At 42.2% G+C, this 18,379-nt stretch overlaps 2 protein-coding genes across 3 annotated transcripts; one reads left to right on the top strand and one right to left on the bottom strand.

The window, feature by feature from the left end:
- Positions 1-723: 723 nt before the first annotated feature.
- On the bottom strand, positions 724-10,227 carry dctn4 (dynactin 4). 2 transcript variants are annotated; one of them, XM_062393904.1, is made up of 14 exons: positions 10,021-10,227; positions 9,317-9,387; positions 9,039-9,217; positions 8,266-8,309; positions 7,995-8,102; positions 7,307-7,327; positions 6,817-6,890; positions 5,605-5,717; positions 5,409-5,518; positions 5,231-5,304; positions 5,063-5,117; positions 4,024-4,131; positions 2,445-2,542; positions 724-2,119 (listed from the first exon to the last, which is right to left on the bottom strand). In XM_062393904.1, the coding sequence occupies exons 1-14, from the start codon at positions 10,153-10,155 to the stop codon at positions 1,900-1,902; spliced, it is 1,410 nt and encodes a 469-aa protein (XP_062249888.1). In that variant the 5' UTR covers positions 10,156-10,227; the 3' UTR covers positions 724-1,899. The 2 variants fall into 2 exon arrangements, with proteins under 2 accessions (XP_062249888.1, XP_062249889.1); XM_062393905.1 differs by lacking the exon at positions 7,307-7,327.
- A 3,748-nt stretch (positions 10,228-13,975) lies between these two features.
- gpx3 (glutathione peroxidase 3) lies at positions 13,976-18,368 on the top strand. Its single transcript, XM_062393230.1, has 5 exons — positions 13,976-14,137; positions 15,716-15,866; positions 15,966-16,083; positions 16,862-16,961; positions 17,868-18,368. The coding sequence occupies exons 1-5, from the start codon at positions 13,991-13,993 to the stop codon at positions 18,090-18,092; spliced, it is 741 nt and encodes a 246-aa protein (XP_062249214.1). The 5' UTR covers positions 13,976-13,990; the 3' UTR covers positions 18,093-18,368.
- Positions 18,369-18,379: the final 11 nt, after the last annotated feature.

The raw sequence follows: 18,379 nt of genomic DNA, 5'->3' as shown, positions 1-18,379 counted from the left end.
GATCCGCCTTTTCCAGAGGCAATAAACTGTCCCTCATGTGTGCGAACCATCATCGCGCCGAGCCGCTGTGTGTGAGAAACAAAGCGTTATCTGCCGGGACACAAATTCCATTACTGTCTGCTCCCAATGTTGAAGGATGTTTTTTTTTTTTTTTCCAGCCTGAAGAAAAAGGCACCAGCTTTGTTTGGTCCTGTGTGGATCAGACAGCGCGGGGTCCAGTGCTGCAGCATCCAGACACACGGCGATCAACAGATGCACTGCTTCCGCTTGTGAAGTCATTTAAGATCACCACGGAGGAGCACATGTCCCTGAACGCTCCAACGTCTACCCCAAATTCTCTGCCGCTGGGCAACTCTCTTTAAAAAACTCTTTGCCTACAGTGCCATCCAGTGGTGGCAATGAAAACAGCCTCAACATGAGAACAGGACATGCAGTAAAGTGGCGAACTGGCCAGGACGCACCCCGCCCATCGCCCAGTGTCAGCTGTGATTGGCTGCAGCCTCCCTGCATAGATACTCAATTGATAAAGGATGGATATAAGACATCCCATAAGTGCTTTACAAAGTCACATCAGCTCTGCGTTTCAAAAACAGTCAGCTGTGATTGGCTGCAGCCTCCCTGCATAGATACTCAATTGATAAAGGATGGATATAAGACATCCCATAAGTGGTTTACAAAGTCACATCAGCTCTACGTTTCAAAAACAAAAAGTCAGGAGGTGTGTTGCAGTATCACATGGTTTTATTAGCCGGTACAGAAGATTAACTGTGTTGCTTTGTTTTTACTAAGTTTACACACCAGAGACCAGAAATGACAGCAGCATTACGATACACACTGAGAGAGGTCAGTGATGCCTGGAAAACAAAACAGATACGTCTTTAGATCAGGTATGGTGATAGTGTCTCAACACGTGAAAATCATAACACTGTAATTTACAGAGCTTCCTTATACATCGTCTGTGCAAGTTCTGACAAGAGTAAAACTATGGGGCAGGTGTCACCTTCCAACCAAGATGGTCAGATGGGAAAGAAGTACAGGATCAAAACTTGTGATGACCTGGTTTTATGTGTGTGATGTTTACTATAGCTGAAGCATGCACGTTTATATGATGCTACTGCAGAAAATGATATTGACAAGGATACACAAGCTAAAAGCACAGGTGTGTGTGTGTGTGTGTGTGTGTGTGTGTTGTTCAGATCGTTGTCAGATATGGTTTCTGATTCTGCTCAAGGACTCCACTTAGTTATTCTCTCCCGTTTCTATAATCTCATTATATTAACGTATGGCCACTCTCACCTTTCAACATAGCTGTTAATGCATTCAATGTACGTTAAGTGCAAATACAGATGCTGGGAGCTAGAAGTTGTTTTGCCACTTAAGAAAAGACTGTTACTGGATGTAACAGTGATAAATCCTTTTATATATTCATTAATCAAAACAACTTAACATTTATAAATAATTACATGCACTGTAGATATAAGCTTTTGCTTCCTGTAAATAAACACAGTAAAACTAAAACAGTTTTAAATGACACATGGTTCAGTATTTAAATTGAGAGGATGAAATATAGCACATCACCACTTTTCTTCATTTAGCATCATTCAAAAGAAACAACAAATGTGAAACCAACTAAAAGTTGTATCGGTCAGTCTGCAGTCAGCCATTATTTCATGTAGTTTTATACACTGAAAGTTCCACAATGTATCTGATGATGCAACTTGGGATAAAACAAGAGAACTCTGAGCCTGCCAAGTAGATCTCTTACTGCTCTCACACACCGATGAGCAGAATCAGAAATCACTTTAAAATTAATGAAATCCCACATCTTAAAGAAACCGGCTCAAAAGAACCCAACACTATGACTGTGGGACTGATTGAGAGTAAATGGAGTATTGACGTTCAGGGAGCGAGGGGTCCCAGCCTCAGCTCGACGTGGTGTGTGAGCCAAGTGGCGTCGGGGGTGCTGTCGCCTCCCTCCTCGCTTGGCCTGATGGGAGCGGCGAGGTTGCGGAAGTCGTGTCTGATCTTAAATGAGACGACGACATCCCCATCGTCTTCCTTCTGGGGGATCACTTTGATGAAGAAACCAATCTTGTTGGATTTCCTGAAGGCAACAACACTGTGGAGAGGACAGAGATCAGGTTAGGAGTTACCGCATACTATCAATTCTGTATTTCAAAGTCATAGGCGACCCTAAGGACACATCTTCTGCCCAAAGACGAGTTGGTTGGGGACGGCTTCTTGAACTAGGGACGAGGGCTATATCTCTAATTAGGTAAAAGAGCTGCTTTTTGGGTCAGTGGTGGAGGCCAGGGTTACTTCAGTTAGAGCAAGGATTAAGGAAAGTGGTGGTTATGGTTCAGGAAATGAGTGCCAATCTATGTAATGTACCCAAAAGTGCCCTGTGGCAATGTGTGTGTTTGCTTGCGTGTGCATTTACGTACTCTGGGTCGTCCTGGAAGTCTTGAGGTTCAGCCAGTTCATCGTACTCAGCAGCAGCATCTTTCCCTGCCAACACCAGCTCCTTGCTGGGAACCATGACCTGAACAGAAAGGCAGAGGCAATATTTTCAGGCTATGTGAGGGATCGATGAGACTTTAAATGAGCCTCTCCCACATGAAATTGTACAGTAAACTAAAGAATATGTCTGAAGGGCAAAAATGTACAGCATTCACCAACATTGCTTGAGCTCTGTCCAGGGTTTTCACTTTTGAAAAAATTAGGTTTGAATGAGTTTGAAAAATTACCGGAAATGCGATTCCAATGGTAGAGCTGATATTGAGCGCCCTCTGCTGGTAAATGAGGCAAAATACTTCAGATGGTCTGATGCACTTCTATGTTTCCTTGAGGAGTTTTTTAAGCAGCGGCAGCAGGCCAATTTATTAAATCTGAGCACTAATTTGAGTCATCAATATTTCAATTTTAGTATTTTCTGCATCTGTCTTGTGCCAAAAACCTTTGCACAGATAATTAACCCAAAACTTTGCAAGAAGTTGCATGAAAAACAACTATTGGGTTATTTTCATATTACAGGCCTACAGTAAATGCAATCATCCGAGCTTGGGGCTTGGACCACAGTTTTTCTATCCATCAGGTGTAACTGCTGTGTCAGTTTTTCTAATATTCACTTATCACTTTACTAAGTTTGAATAGATATTTCCACCGCTCTCAAAAGGACTGAATGTGTATCACATTCATCACAGCAGATGGAATGTGTCCAAAATCTAAATTGGTTCATCTGATTTATGCGTTCGCCCCTCTGAGTCGACCCTCATTTCTGTCTCAGGCACAAGACTAATTAAATATAATTTACTGGTAAAATCAGTGTACCCACACAATCATTAACAACCAATGTACAGGTATGACACAAACAGTAATAGGTGAGTGGAGCATGGCTGGATGTGGTTCTCACAGCCCTCCAGGTTGTTTCAATATCTGATCAAGCAGAATGACCGGACTGTGCACTCTGTTTGGCCATAATGTGAATGGAAATGAGTCGTGAAGATGCTCCGATTTGGCCAGGAGCTCTTCTTTACCCAGTCTGGCCCATGACTTCATCCCTGAAGAGGCCAAGACAAACAGCCTGTAGTCACAGAGGGACCTCGCAGCAACTGCTGGCAACAGGCAGCTCATGTAACATTTTCCACAGGAACACAGCACTCTGAGCTGCGCCGGTGGCAGCTGACAGATGGAGGTAAAAATTGGACCCAACTGCTCTGCATAAGAGACGATGTGCAGGCTGACTATTCCGTCAGTAACCAGCAGTATGAAAGAGCTGACCGCTCTGATCGCTGAAGCTCGCCGCAAAGAAAGCAGCAACACCGGTGGATAAATCATGCAATATTTAACAAGAGGCAGGGGAGAGCTGTGCTAGGGCTTTATATTATTCAAGTAAAAACGAATTATGTTCTTTTCAGCCGTTCAAGCTCTGTTTGTTGATGTTCGGCCACCGTGCGGTGCTGGCTACCAACCCCGCTCACTGACTCACGGCCCTGACATCTTTGTGAAAGTATAGACAGAAACCTTGGCAGTGCTGTTGATGTCATCAGGATCTTCCTCCTCACAAGCGGTCAATGAGACGTGGGTGATGTTCTCTACTGGGTTGGTCAGAGTCAGCAGCACTTGGCTCTCCTAAACAGACATCCGGAAAAACATTTAAATTAACTTCTCACAGTTGTCCAAGTTCATTTTGGGGTTCTTAAAATAAACTAACATGGAGCAGTCTTAATACCTCACTTAATATCTGGGGGACAGGGATACTTGCGGAGGAATGTGGAGCAGCAATTTGTCCTGACTAGGGATGTTTGTGTCAAGCAGCTTCTTTGGACGGCTTAATGCCTTCTTGACTGTCCCCGATATAAGCAGTGTTTCCCAAATATTACTTAAACTGGGCCAGCCCGCCATAGTCTCCCTTGCCACCCTCTGAAAGGTCATGCAGTTCTCAGCAAGAGGGAGACTGCATCCTTTACCTGTCCCTGCAGGCTCTCATGCAGGCACGCACGCACGCACACACAAACAAACAAACAAATACACACACCCTGTGCACAGCTACTGCGACAGATTGATATAATTTGATGGGAAACACTGATATAAGTATATTAGTCTCTTTGCATTAGTGTTTTTATTAACAAACGACGCCATCCCTCTCATCACCTAGTTTCTCAGGCTTAAAATAGTGCAACACACTCTCCATTAGAAATTTTGATGTATCTCTGTTCTTTGTGTACATTAACTTTTATTATCCTGTTCCCAATGTGATTTTGTTTTATTGCTTTTGCTTGTTAATAGCTTATGTACTTTTTTACGGCTTTGTTTTGTAGTCTCATTATTTAAACGGCAGTCTTTACAGCGGTTGGTACAGTCCTATTCATCTTGGGTATAATGTTGTTGGCCTGCAAAGCTAATTCCACCAAAGGACGATAAAAATTGAGACATGTTGAAGTCACTACAAAGTTGTTTCAGCATCATTTCACACACTCAAGGTCACGTGGTTAAGATGATGCACAGAATGAATAAAACATGTAAAAGATATATTCCTGTCAGAACTTGTGAACACACTGACCTTCACGAACCGGAGATTTGGAATGGACATAATTCTCACTTCAGGGATATAACTCCTGTGAGACAGAAGGACAATCAAGACACTGGAACACTCAAACACAATCAAATGGAAATGGTGTTCAGCATCATGAAAACCCTTTTGGACAGAATCGTGATGACCAATACTCACACAGCCACCAGCTGAATCTTAAACTTGATTGAAGTAGGATTAAACTCTGGCTTGCTCAAATTGTGCTCACATTTCTGGTGGAGGAAATTAAGAAAAAGGTTATTACATAATTGTGATATTTGTTAAAGCAATTACCTATAATTGATAGAGAGGACTAAAACCCTGAGGTGGTACTGACCCTGCAGCGCAGTGAGCGCTTCATCAGGAGGTGTTTGTGTCGGGGGTGGAGCTGAGACGCGCCTGCTGGCTGGAAGTCAGGCTGCAGGAGCCGCTGCCGCAGCGTGGTCACTGACGTCGACAAAACACAGATTAAAATAATAATACTAATAATAACTTTATTTGTATACATATAGTTAAGGAAACACAAGTCTTACCCTCCGGTAAACTGATGGGCCTGGTGTAGCAGTCTTCAGGCAGGGGCTCCACTTCATCAAGGGCCTGGGCAGGTTCAATAGTGATCTCCTTCTGGTCCTCACCCTCTTTAAGGCTGGTGGAGTCAAACAAATACTGCTGTCAACAATCTGTTGTATCTATGGTAGTTAACCCCTCATTAAGTATATGATAAACAAACCAACAGTACAGGTGGCTAGGAGGGTTTCAGCAGATTTCTCTCATTATCGTAACCTGTATCAAAGACCCTGTTCAGACCTGGTATTAATATCGGTCCTAAGAGATCTGATCACAAGATGACAGATTTAAGTTCATCTGTTCCCACCTTCCATTATAATGCATCATGAATGTGTCTACTGCCTTATATGCAAATAATTATGTATGTCATTTGTGTTCCCTGAGACCAAGTTATGTTGTTTTCACCCTGTCTGTGCCACAAGCAATTCAACATATTGACACTGAGAAGCTAAAAAATACAAATAAACTCTGGTGGGTCAGTGACTTCACCTTGATATAAGGTGCATTTATGTTCACTGAAATAAAATAATATGTCCATGTGTATCCCCGACCACCTCAAAATGTCTGACTGGCGTCTTACAGCACATTAACACTGAAGATTTTCAAAGGAGAGACATGAAACTTACTTAAGGTCAGTAACCCAGTAAACAGATCTATTATATTTTTAGTAAAATAAACATTGAAGTTGCAGATGGACAGAGACTTTTAAGAAGTCACTGATTGGGAATTCAAAGAAACTTAGAAGTGCACGATTTCAGACTTGACTACTAAAGTGAAAACTCTTCACATTTGCCTCCAGGATCTGACAGCATACTCTGTCAATACACAGTCAATTATACAATTTCCAGATGTCCTTGAATACATTCCAGTGTAGAGGCTTACAAATGATCCTTGCTAACAAGTATAATGCTACAAGCTGATGATGTAGCTTTGAGAAGAAATAAGGGTGATGAACTGCTCGCTGTGATGGATTACCGATGTATCTCAAGCCAAGTTTCAAGGCTCCAAATTGATTTTCATGGCACATTGAAATAAATGAAACAATGGCTGCTGGGGGGTAAGAAATCAATTTATCTAAGTCACCGATATTATACAGTGTGTTACAAGGGGGAGAAAAAAGGTCCACGTGTGGAGTCAAAGCAGCGGTAATTCCCATTATAAGACAAAAGAGCACTCACGAAAGGCCTGCCAGGCTTGAGATGGGAGCTCCAGACCTCTGCCTCTGCAGTCGGGTTCCAAGGCCATATTTTTCCTGATTTAGGAGAAATAGAAAGTTTAGCCGTTTTGACTCCTGATAATTAAGTGGGAGTGAGGACAATATATGAACTGACCTAATCTACAGGTACTTTTCCACATGAGTGCATCTAACATGAGAAAGACAATAACAGGAGCCTTTCTGTTGGGGATAGTAGGAGAGAATCAGCTCTGAAAGAGTTAAGGCTCAGGACTTGGTATGAAAAATATTTGTTATATCTGGTTATACAGTCTCCTCTTTATTCTCTCCCTCTATCCAACGTGAAGGCTCCCATTGTGTGGATATCGGTCACATTTACCCGAGGAGACATTCATGTGATCTGTGAGGTTACTTGGCAACAGATTAAGACAGGAACAGATGTAAAGAGATGACAGTGATACTGACTACTCAAATTTTTGAAAAATACAACTCACCACCACATGAATAGTGTGTTGCTGGGGAGTAAAAAGCAAGAGATCAGAAAGTGCACAAGCAAAGAAAAAAGGAGAGAATAAAGAACCAGGTGAAAGCAAGTTAGCATTCAATAGTGACATGCAACAGCAACAGAAAATCATTAGTGAATGAGAGCAACAGCAGAACAATGCAGCTTAAGTGTTTACGATGGTGCTAAAAAAACACAAGAATGACTACTTTGCATTTAATTATTATAAAAGCAGAACGAAAGAAGGTGTTAAACTGCGCCAACAAGCTCAAGAAGCCCGAAGACCATGTCCACACCAGGCCGACTCAATTTGAAAGTGTACAATAAGAAAGACTTGTGGTTTTCCTGTAACTTAAAAAACAGTAGGTTCATAAGGATCCATAGCATGGACATGGTCTGAATCTTGCACTCCAACCAAAATCAAAGCAGCCACTACAGTAAATTAATGTTATTATATTAATGTAATATTTCTGATGACACCTACACACATAATAGCAGTTTACTCTAATATTACTTAGATTTCAGTCAAATATCTGAATCAAATCGATCCTGAATAAATTTAATCTGTGGACTCTAATAGTACCTACATATTTCATAATAAATAACACTGAGATAAATAGCTGTTTGACATAAAAAAATGTTAGGACATGGAACTGTTGTGTTCTGAGGAAGCAGAATACCGAGAATGCCAGTGGCATGCACTGTCGTCTCCTGGCCAACTTCTTCCTGTCTCTCTCTTGCTTCTCTCTGTGAGCCAGCTGCTGGTAATACTCGATCAGCTTGTTGATCTGCAAAGAACCAAAAGATCAATTAAAAAAAATAATATATTATTATAAATATATAAAACAAGAGTAATTCCCTGCCTTCCCCACATCTACTGAAAAGTAATGCATGATCAGGAATCATGTGAGCAAGTGAAGAGAATGTAGATGGCCAGAGGCAAAATCTTACCCGCTGAGTATGAGAGTTCTCTGGTTCCTGCCATCCACCGCTGGCTGCAGTGAACAAAAACATACAAAAACATCAGACAAATAACCAAGTGCAGCAGTGAGACAAGTTTAAGAGACATGTTCCCTCATCCTGAAGCAAGGTTATATACCTGTAATAAGGCCTGTGGTTAACACAAGCTCAAGATCTATTCACATATTCCTCTGTGATACAAAATACATCAGTAAATACTCCACTTGTAATTTTTTTTAACTATTACTTATAAAGAGAGTTAATGCAAACATGATGAATTAGAATGGAAAGGTTGTCTGGTCACGATGCCAAACACTACATCTGACACATTTCTCAGCCTTTATACTAACACTCACAAGAGGAAAGTCTTATGCAGAAGAGGTAAGAACACTTACTGAAATTACAAAGTGGAAGCTTAATGTGTGACTGTGGCACTGTAGCCAAATATTAGTTTTTTACTTCTGGCAATTGTATTTTGTGTTCAAAAATAATTTATGTGGTGTCTATTTGTGGAGAATGTCTTGCTGGAAAAAGTTTGTCTGTAATAATGGAAAAAATTCCCATTGGGTTTTTGTTGAGGGAACCATTGTCAGGCATATACATCAAGTATACAAAACAACCAAAGCCATCCTTGCAGAGCTCTACAAGAAGCTAATGCAACACAACATTTACGGCATTACAAAAAACCTTCCACACAAGATATGCAGTGCTCGTGGTTTCTATACAAAATGAGAGCTGAATGTGAACGTTACATAAGTACCCACCGACTGATTTGTCAGCCATTCCCACATCCCTGGAGGTCCAGCGACAGAAACCGCAGGCCAGATAGTAGGCCTTCTTCATGGCTGTCTTGGTGGGATCATCAGGCAGAGGAGCCGGGATGTTGGTGGCCCGGGTGGACAGTGTGTGCATGCAGCATGGGCAGTCGAAACAATTGACACACCTACGATGGAGATAATCAGTTGGAAATTAGAGTTGAGATGAATGCAATGAAGTAAAGACACCAGACAGATGGGTGCTGATTAAAGACGGTCAGTCTCACCTGTTCTTTTTAAGTTTCGCCTCTGCAGAGGGCATGTTCTCCAGACAGCTGGGACAATAGTGGGAGTCCACCTGATCACCAGACATATGGGTGTGTGAGAGGAGTAAAAACTATAAGTCCACATCTTCAGGAATATCAGTGTGTCAATAACAGCAACCTCAATAAATCCGTGTTATTTATTGAAACAGAGAGTTACTTAGAGAAAGAGGGTATCTTCAAGGTTTATAGAATTACCTGTCTCATGTCTACAAAGAAAAGTCTCTCTCTATTAATGAGAAATGCCATGGAGGATTAATCTTTTTCAGTCTGGGTGTGGTGTCCATAACATTGAGCCACGTTAACAAGCAGCTCTCTGAAGGTGAGGACGTCAGTCATAATGGAGCAAGGTCCGGAAAACGTTTCATCACTTATCAGATATCACGATCATCTTCAATAGATGACAGCTAACCGGTTAGTTTGATCTGAAGTTGAAGAATAGCAAGAGCTAATCAGCGTTAGCTTGTTCTGGGCAGAACGCGAGCGGAAGTGAACCCCTTGCTTGCTAACCCAATGAGAGGAGGCCACTGGCCTGAGTGACAGGCACCTTACCCATACAACGCGCGAGACGGCTGGGATAGCCCCGCCTACCCGTGACAGCTGCTTCCGGGTAGCCGAACAACAAAGTAGCTAGCAGCTAGCTCGTCTAAAGCCTCGGGTGAACGTACCTCGTGAGACACACACTCCAGAGACCGCAGCTCGCTGCAGTAGCGACAGAAGTAGAGTTGAGATAAAGGAGCCCGGATCCGTTTCTCTCCACGGACCAGATACACAACTTTTTCCGGCTGCAGGAGAGACGCCATCTCGGAGCGCAGCAGATGAGACTGAGCTCTCAATGGGGGACCGACTGCTGCTGCTGTCACCGCCGATCTGAGATGAACCAAGTGTGCTCAATGTCAGCCTCCTGTGGGCAACACTGGAACTGCATCTTCTTCTTCTTCTTTGCGGCCGACTAGGCACTATTTAGCGCATTTCTGCCTCCCACCGGTAGAGAATAATCACATCGTTCATGCACAACACTGATCATTACTTAGGTTCCCATGGCTGTGATAAAACAGCTGCACTCAAGCTGTTGTCCTGAATGAGCTTTGCTAATGAAAGAATACTGCATAGTCACATGCAGTATGCGTTGAGAGCAAAGCATCCTGGTTTAAATGTTACTATTAACACATCTCCTTTGGTACTCTGTGTGCAACAAGCATACTGTGTCAGGGTGAAAATTTAAATTAACTCCACTGCATACAGTACAAGCAACACAAAGGTTTTGTACTAACTGGAGAAAACTTCCTTCAAAGTCGTACACAACACAATATGGATGATGGGTTCACGGTTGTAGCGATGGTAGATGTGTATTCAAAACAATGAGCTGTTAAAAGACCTACCTCTTACATAAGTAACCGTCAAGTAGATAAACTACAGGTATATTTGAAGAATTTAGATAAACCATTAATATTAGAAGAAGAGAATTTCCTTCTCAAACAGAGAAACTGTCTTTGTTTACACCTTTATCCTAATATAGCTTAAAACCCCAAAGCAAAGAATTAAAGCATTTCAACATGCATCAGTAAATATTCAATTATCTGATATAGTTTTAATAAAACATGTACTTGTCAAAGTGTAGGTGTGCTATGTCTCAAAAAACAGAGCTTCAGATTCCAATCACTTGTGCACATGTATCAACTTTCTGGAGGCCAAGTAGGAATTACGAAATGTGAGAATGGATTTAAAAAAAAGAACTCTACTTGTGTAACAGTGTATTGTATATAGGTGCATCATTGTCAGCTGTATAGCCAGTTACAGTTTTTAAGTGGGTCGCATCAATAAGTAATTTCAAGTCAAGTTGAAAAAATAAGAAAATCAAACTATTCACACAATGTGCTTCTGTGCCAATATCAGCAAACAGCTCCAGAAGATTTTGAGGTACGACCAGACACTTTGAAGGGACATCAAATGGAGGGATAGTCCAAAGGAAGCGGAGAAACAAAACATCATGGCATAGCACGAGAGATGGATGGAGTTGATGTGCTAATAGTCCAATAAAACCAAGTATATTTCCTGTCAGCTTCCCTCTTTAGCAATGTGCAATATTCAATTAGCTTGGACACCGAAAGAATGTTTGTATTAAACTATGAAATGGTCTCAATCTCCTTATTCGCCTTCCCTCAATGTTTCTCCTCCCTCTCCCTCTCTCAGCAGCAAAGTGACAGGCGGGAGGTGGGATCACACCTGATACCACCTGATGTGGTACCACCTGATGTGGTATCTGCCAAGTGGCAAACAGAACCTGTCCCGTTGTGTGTCAGAGTGAGGCCATGGCGGGTTGCACTGGGTTGGCATATGCCGTTCCACTCGACGCCGCTGGATGCACATAAAGAGAATTACAAACCTTAACAACAACAACAACACAACAGTTGCTCATAGCAGCATGATGCATATGAAGAGAAGTATAATAACCTACTCATTTCAGCAGCATTGTAGGGACACTTGCTGATGTCACCACCCGTGGCTCCTTGGACAGGCTCCCTGTGTGAACAGTCAGGCGGCGGCTCGCACAGAATTTCCGCCTCAGGTGTGTCCCTGACGTACACCCTGCTTTGATAGACGCGGTTAGAGTCAAAGATGAATCAAAAAAAGGTTAAATTATCAGGTGCACAATTCAGAAAGCACAGCAAAGTAGAGCGAAGAAAGAACAATGTAGAGGTAAAAATCAGCCCGATTGTGGACATCATTAATGTTTATTTTTGTCGACATGACATGATATGCTTTCAGTACAGCTGATTTCAAACTCTTTATATTTGTTATATTTGTTATTTTTATTGTTTTTTATAGCTTAGAATTTTGTCTGCCTGTGTGTGCATCTGTATACAGTCCAAAAGTTCTTGGGGATGCATGACAGTTTGCGTGTGTATGTTGGGGGGGCGCCAATTTGAAATCTCGCCTAGGGCGCCAACGAGCCTTAACCATGTCAATTTGATACCGTCTATTCGAGTCATGGATATTTGTTTAACTGATGCTTGGATGTTGTATAGCTGTTTTCCTCTGATGTCTCCATCCCACTCTTGCTGCCATTTCTGATTCAGCCTCTCACTGATGACGCTACGACGCTCCATCCTTCCAAGTGGCAATTGGACATCCACTGTATTTCTGCCCTATCCGCCACCTCAGTGCCCTCAACTCCAACCTGTGCTGGCACCCATAAAGAACCCCACGCTACTCCCCTGCCTCTCCAATTTAGAGACCATCATTAACATCTCCCAAACTATATCTGGCCTAGCTCTGCTTCCCTCTCCCCCCACCAATGCCACTAGGGCAGATAATTAATCTGTGCACAGTACAACTTTATCCCAGCCTCCATCTCGCCCCACAATAAAGTAATTAACTCTGCAGTGAATATTGAAATCCCATCTGGTAGTCTTCTACTCTGACAGATTTGAACATTGGGGATGTATGAACCAAATCCCACTCTTTTGCTTTCTGGATCCCTTGAACCATCAGTGTTAATATTTATATTGTTACTCCATCGGTCCAGAGGTCTACATGGGCTGCCAGATCTACTATTTCACCTTTCTGCTTTAAGTCTTTAATAGACAGATCAACATCAGTTTCTCTGAAACTGCACCAAGACAAGGCAAGTGGCACCGACCCATACAACGATGACCTCTGCCAAGAGGCTTTTGGCACCTGGTTAATTGAAGAGTGAAAGGGTCAATTCCTACCCTGATCTTTTTCTAAACCAATCCAACCCCAAAAGTTAAAGTTCTACCAGTAAGGAATTTTAGCAGAAAGCCCTGAAGGCAAAATTGTCCCACGTTCCCTGAAGCCAGATCCTCTAGTTTAGGCTGTTTTGTTAATATTCAAAAGACAGACGGAAAAAAAGGTCTCAGTGGAAAATAGGGATGGCCCCCTATTTTACTACAGGAGTGCAGTGCCTGTCCAGCTGGAGCATGACCGCTGATAACGTCCTCAGTGAAATATAGCGAAGTTATCAGTCTGAACTTAAAGAAATCATGCTAAAAGCAGTGCAGCTTACAGTTGAAGGTATTTTGTATAGTATCCTATAGGATGTTGTTTATTTATGAAAGGGCTGATCTGTCGTGGCAGGAGGCTTTTGAACACAGCTAACTATGATCCTTATCCGTGCAAATTCAAGTAAACAAAAATACGATATGGATAGAGTCCTTAAATGCAAACTACCTGTATTTGATGCCACTCTTCTTAGCGGCCATTTGTCACAAGGAATTTGTTCCATATATCATCTATGGAGCAGCTCCAGTGACTCACAACATTTGTCAAGTCAAACACAAAGACATTTACACTTGAAAATACAGGAAATCTAATATTTGTTTGAAATTTGCATTCAAACCAGTTTCTTGAATCCATCCTTCCACGTAACCTGCATGAGATCAGTTTGGGGAACAAACAACGTGTGTCTCAGATGTTGTGAAGGGTTAGGGTTAGGGTTGGAAGATGGGTGTCATTAATTTAGCTTTCCATCCATCTCAGACCTACTATTAGGACAAATGACTCACTCACCCATCCATTCATTCATGTGTGTGTTGTGTGCTCGGTCTGCGTCAGCAGGGGGCGGCCTCCCTGCCAGCTGTGGCTCGCTCCACCCCCCCAACCACCCCCAGGAACATGACTGTTATCCTGAGGGAGACGCGGACACGCAGCCACAGTGAGCGGCCACCGCGTTTGGGGAAGATCGGGATGATGTGGCCCCTCGCATCGCTGCTGCTGCTCGGTCTTCTGCGGCCCTGCACCGCCGGAGCCCCGCTCACACAGGTAGGTGTCCACCTGTTGATGCCCTGTGTTTGATGCCCTGTGGTTTATGCCCTATGTTTAATGCCCCTTGCTGTATGCCCTATGTTTAATGCCCCTTGGTGTATGCCTTATGTTTAATGCTCGCACACAACCCAATGGCTCAGTGTGGATCCAGAGTACGAGCTGAGGTGACATCACTGTTTTCTTCTAACCTGCGCACTGTGAGGATTCATGATGGACAATGCGATCTACTTGTTCTGAGATGTGACACCAGAACAGTTTTAGAGTCATGATTATACATAATGGTTTAAATAAGGGTAGAAATAATAATATACTCAAAAAAGGGCGTGTGTGTTACCATACAGAACTCATGGGAAACACAGCCTGTTCCTACTGAGGCCACAATAAATGTAAGCGTTCCTGGTTAAGGTGAAGGGTAAGATGTGAATTGTGGTCAGGGGGACAAGGTTGGGTATGAAGTGGTCATGGTTAGGGTTAAGGTTTTGGTTTGGCAGTACACAATTAATGGAAGTCAAAGGAAAGTCCTGATAAGGACATCAGAGCAAACCTGTTTGTTTGCTTGTGTCTCTGGAAGGTTCATTTGGGGTGTGTGAGGAAAGAGGGTCAGAATGAGGTTTAGGTCATATAAGAGCTAGGGCAAAGGTAGGACATGCATGATGCCAATGAGTGTCCTAAATAAAAAACTACAAAAAAAAAAAAAACTACACATAATGTGTAGTACACACTGCGTGTGTATTTGTGTACATCTTTCTGAGGAATTGGGAGCGCATTATTAGAATATCTGACGATGTGAGGATGTTTACATTTATAATGTAAGTTAAAGATATAATGGATCTTATTTTTCAGTGTGAACAGATAACCTGACTCTATGATAGCAGCGCACTGCTCTGTTGACACAGGCCTTGTGTTTTAGTGGGGGCAGATCTCAGTTGTGTAACCATCCGACATGTCAACAACAGAGGTAAGAGGAGAGTGTGGCCTGGGGGATAGAGCGGGTGTTCTGCAACAAGAAGGTTGCTGGTTCGAATCCCTCTCTTTCTCATCTGCATACCTAAGTGTCCTTGGCAAGATACTGAACCCCTAAATGGCCCCTCATGAATGATGAGTGTACTAAAAATGGACAAAAGCGTCAGCTAAATGACATGTAATGTAATGTAAGAGGAGGAGGAAAGTGCTGCATCCACCAGTCACCTTAAAAGGTCATGATCTAAACGTTTTTATTAATTATCAAACACCCAACAAACACTTCAGTCGTTTTCTTTTCAAATTTACAAATTTTCTGAAAAGGAGTGGGTGACTGAAATGGTACAAACACACCATTCATGATTCAGCAATTGTGTTAATAGAGAGTAGTCAAATCCATGTAGTTGTGAATCTAAAAGCAAATAATAAACACAGATATCTCCCACAGAATGAGTCCTTATTGAAGGTATTTTCTTTTTTCCACATATCGCAATCTACAAAAGCATCATTTAAGAGCAGAAATACTACACCTCCGAAGACGTGGAGAACTGTTTTCAATAGTTTAAACAAATATAGCCTCCAATGATCTGTGTGTGTTTGTTTGTGTACCTCCAGCACTGTGACTCATCCATCGATGGCACCATATTCAAATACCAGGCAAAGTCCCTGAACGGGAGCCACAATGTGAGCTTCAGCGACTACAGAGGCAGGAGTGTCCTGTTCGTCAATGTGGCGACATACTGAGGTTTAACCTATCAGTATGTGGGTAAGAATCTGCACCTAATCCACCGGCATCCTAATTTACTTTATGCATAAAAAGCTGGTTCTCCACATGAAGACACTTCACTGCTTCTTCCGTTGTCAGAATTGAATGCACTACAGGAGGAGATGGGACCACATAGACTCACCCTTCTTGGATTTCCCTCCAACCAGTTTGGGAAACAGGAACCAGGACAAAATCATGACATCCTGCCAGGTTTAAAGTGAGAAACATTTCCTTGTTCAGTGCTGTTTATTCTCAGCTCAGCCCAAATGAAATAAATAACCGCAGTCAGGTCATAGTTACATGTATGTTTTCCCCAGTAATATAATATATGCTTCCGTGTACGACATGTAAGTATCACAGGTGAAGAAGAAGAAGATGAAGAAAAGAAAGAAGTAGCATCATCTGCAGCATTACCTTGAGTTTGTGTGATTCTTGGGGTATAAAGTATACAAAAGCTAAGTTAAAGATGTAGTTGCATGAGGGAACTTGACATACCTTTACTTTCCAATACCTTCGTTTTGAAAGTATTGAGAGTTTGTATATTTAAAAGCAAGTACTTACTCCAGTTACCTATACCTTACTTCCATAACATTCTCCACCACTGCATGAATCTCAGTCACAAGCTTCTCATAAGACACTACTCATTGTAATGTGAGGTAACGTAAGAAGCTTCATAGGTGAATGTACAGAGGAATTTGTAATTAAAATAAATCCTTGGTCAATCAACAGAGCTTCATTTAATGAGGGAGAAACATCATCTGGACATGAGATTAGTTTATCTTAGCATCCTCTCTCTCTCTCTCTCTCTCTCTCACTCTCTCTCTCTCAGACACAGACACACACAACCATAGAGAATTGATGTCTCATGTTCCATCGTTCATCTTAAATCTATAGCGAGGGCTCTGCTCAGCTTGCACTTGGTGTAGGACAGCTGCCAAGTCACAGAGTGCTCTGAGGCACGTCCACTGATAAGCTGCCCTCTCTCTGGATTCCAGACATGTCAGACCAGGCAACGGATTCGTGCCAAACTTCCTGCTGTTGGAGAAGCGGGATGTGAACGGAAAAGACGAACAAGAGGTTTACACATTCCTTAAGGTGAGTTCTGATCTGTTATTATATGCATAAATCTTATTTCTCTGTATCTTCTACCAAAGACTTGGAGCTATTGTAGATTTTTGAATGAGAGAGACTACTGTGACCATTGACTTGATAAGTTATACTAACCAAGTGAGTGTTTACTGAGTATTTTATAAATATGTTCACACCCTGAACTAACACAGACGAACCTTGCATCAGTTTTCATAGTAAGTAGGATTATGCAAAAACCAGGATATCGTTTCAATTTCTTTAACATTGTGAGAGGTTTTTTTTGGAAATTTTTAGAAATTCAGGGATCTTGATTGAAAAAAAATCAGGAACTTTAGTGGACATTTCGGTCCAATATAATCTGGATCCAGAGAGGTTAATGTGGTTTCATGAGGGGAGTGGTGAATGTTGGACCTTGTTTACTTATTATTTAGCAGGATTAAGTGAATTCTACCGGACAGATTACCATGCAATCTGGAGGAATGATGGGTATTTTTTTTTTTTTTTTTACACTTATTTCCTTGGAAATGATTCATGGATCTTGATTTGAAAAAATCTGACACATTTAGGGAACTAATATCTATGGGTGTGGGATATTTGGTGCAGCCTATTTAAGTTTAAGGGAACTGTTGGGCCTTGGCGGAGGTATGCGCTCTACTGAGTGCCATGTAGATATTACAGCTATTAATAGTTATTGGAGTTTGTCTGAGCAAATGGAAATTCTCACTGGGTTTGCTGGTTGCACTTGAAGTAGTACATTGTATCTTCATGTATATGGTTATTTTATAAAATAAACGTCTTTTAAATCAAATTCAGCCTTTTGTTGTGACAGATCAACAGGATGGAGGTAATTCATGTGTCTGTACACTGTGGCTTTGTTGCTCTTGTTATATTCCTGTGCCTTGTGCCACACAGAACTCCTGCCCTCCAGTTGGAGACGACTTTGGCAACCAGGCCAACAGATTGTTCTGGGAGCCTCTGAAGATCAGTGACATCAAGTGGAACTTTGAGAAGTTCCTGGTTGGCCCAGACGGGAAGCCTTTGATGAGGTGGCACCCAGGTGTCCCAGTGTCTGTGGTCCGAGCCGACATCCGGAGACACCTGCTCCAACGCCGCTACACCCAGAGATCTTACACTTAGATCTTGTAACGATATGTGCTGGCATAGTAAAGGTAGAATGTAAAATGAGAGTAATGTTAACAGATTCTGATACACGTAGGTGGCATGTTGAATGAAGAGGAGGCTTGAAAACAGGAAGTCTGTGGTGCCTCCTCGGAGCGTGGGGCTCGGGGTCAGCTCTTCAGTGCATTCAGGCTGCCCTGCGATCCCACACCACCATGTCATCTTCTCACCACAGGACCCGTTAGCCATTACTGCCTACTTATGAATTACTTTAAATAAATCAAGAATAACTCACTGATGCGCAG

This window comes from Platichthys flesus, chromosome 8 (assembly GCF_949316205.1).
Source record: "Platichthys flesus chromosome 8, fPlaFle2.1, whole genome shotgun sequence".
NCBI classification, from domain to species: domain Eukaryota; kingdom Metazoa; phylum Chordata; class Actinopteri; order Pleuronectiformes; family Pleuronectidae; genus Platichthys; species Platichthys flesus.
The sequence above is the reverse complement of the archived record's forward strand: the minus strand, read 5'-3'. Positions and strand labels throughout refer to the sequence as shown.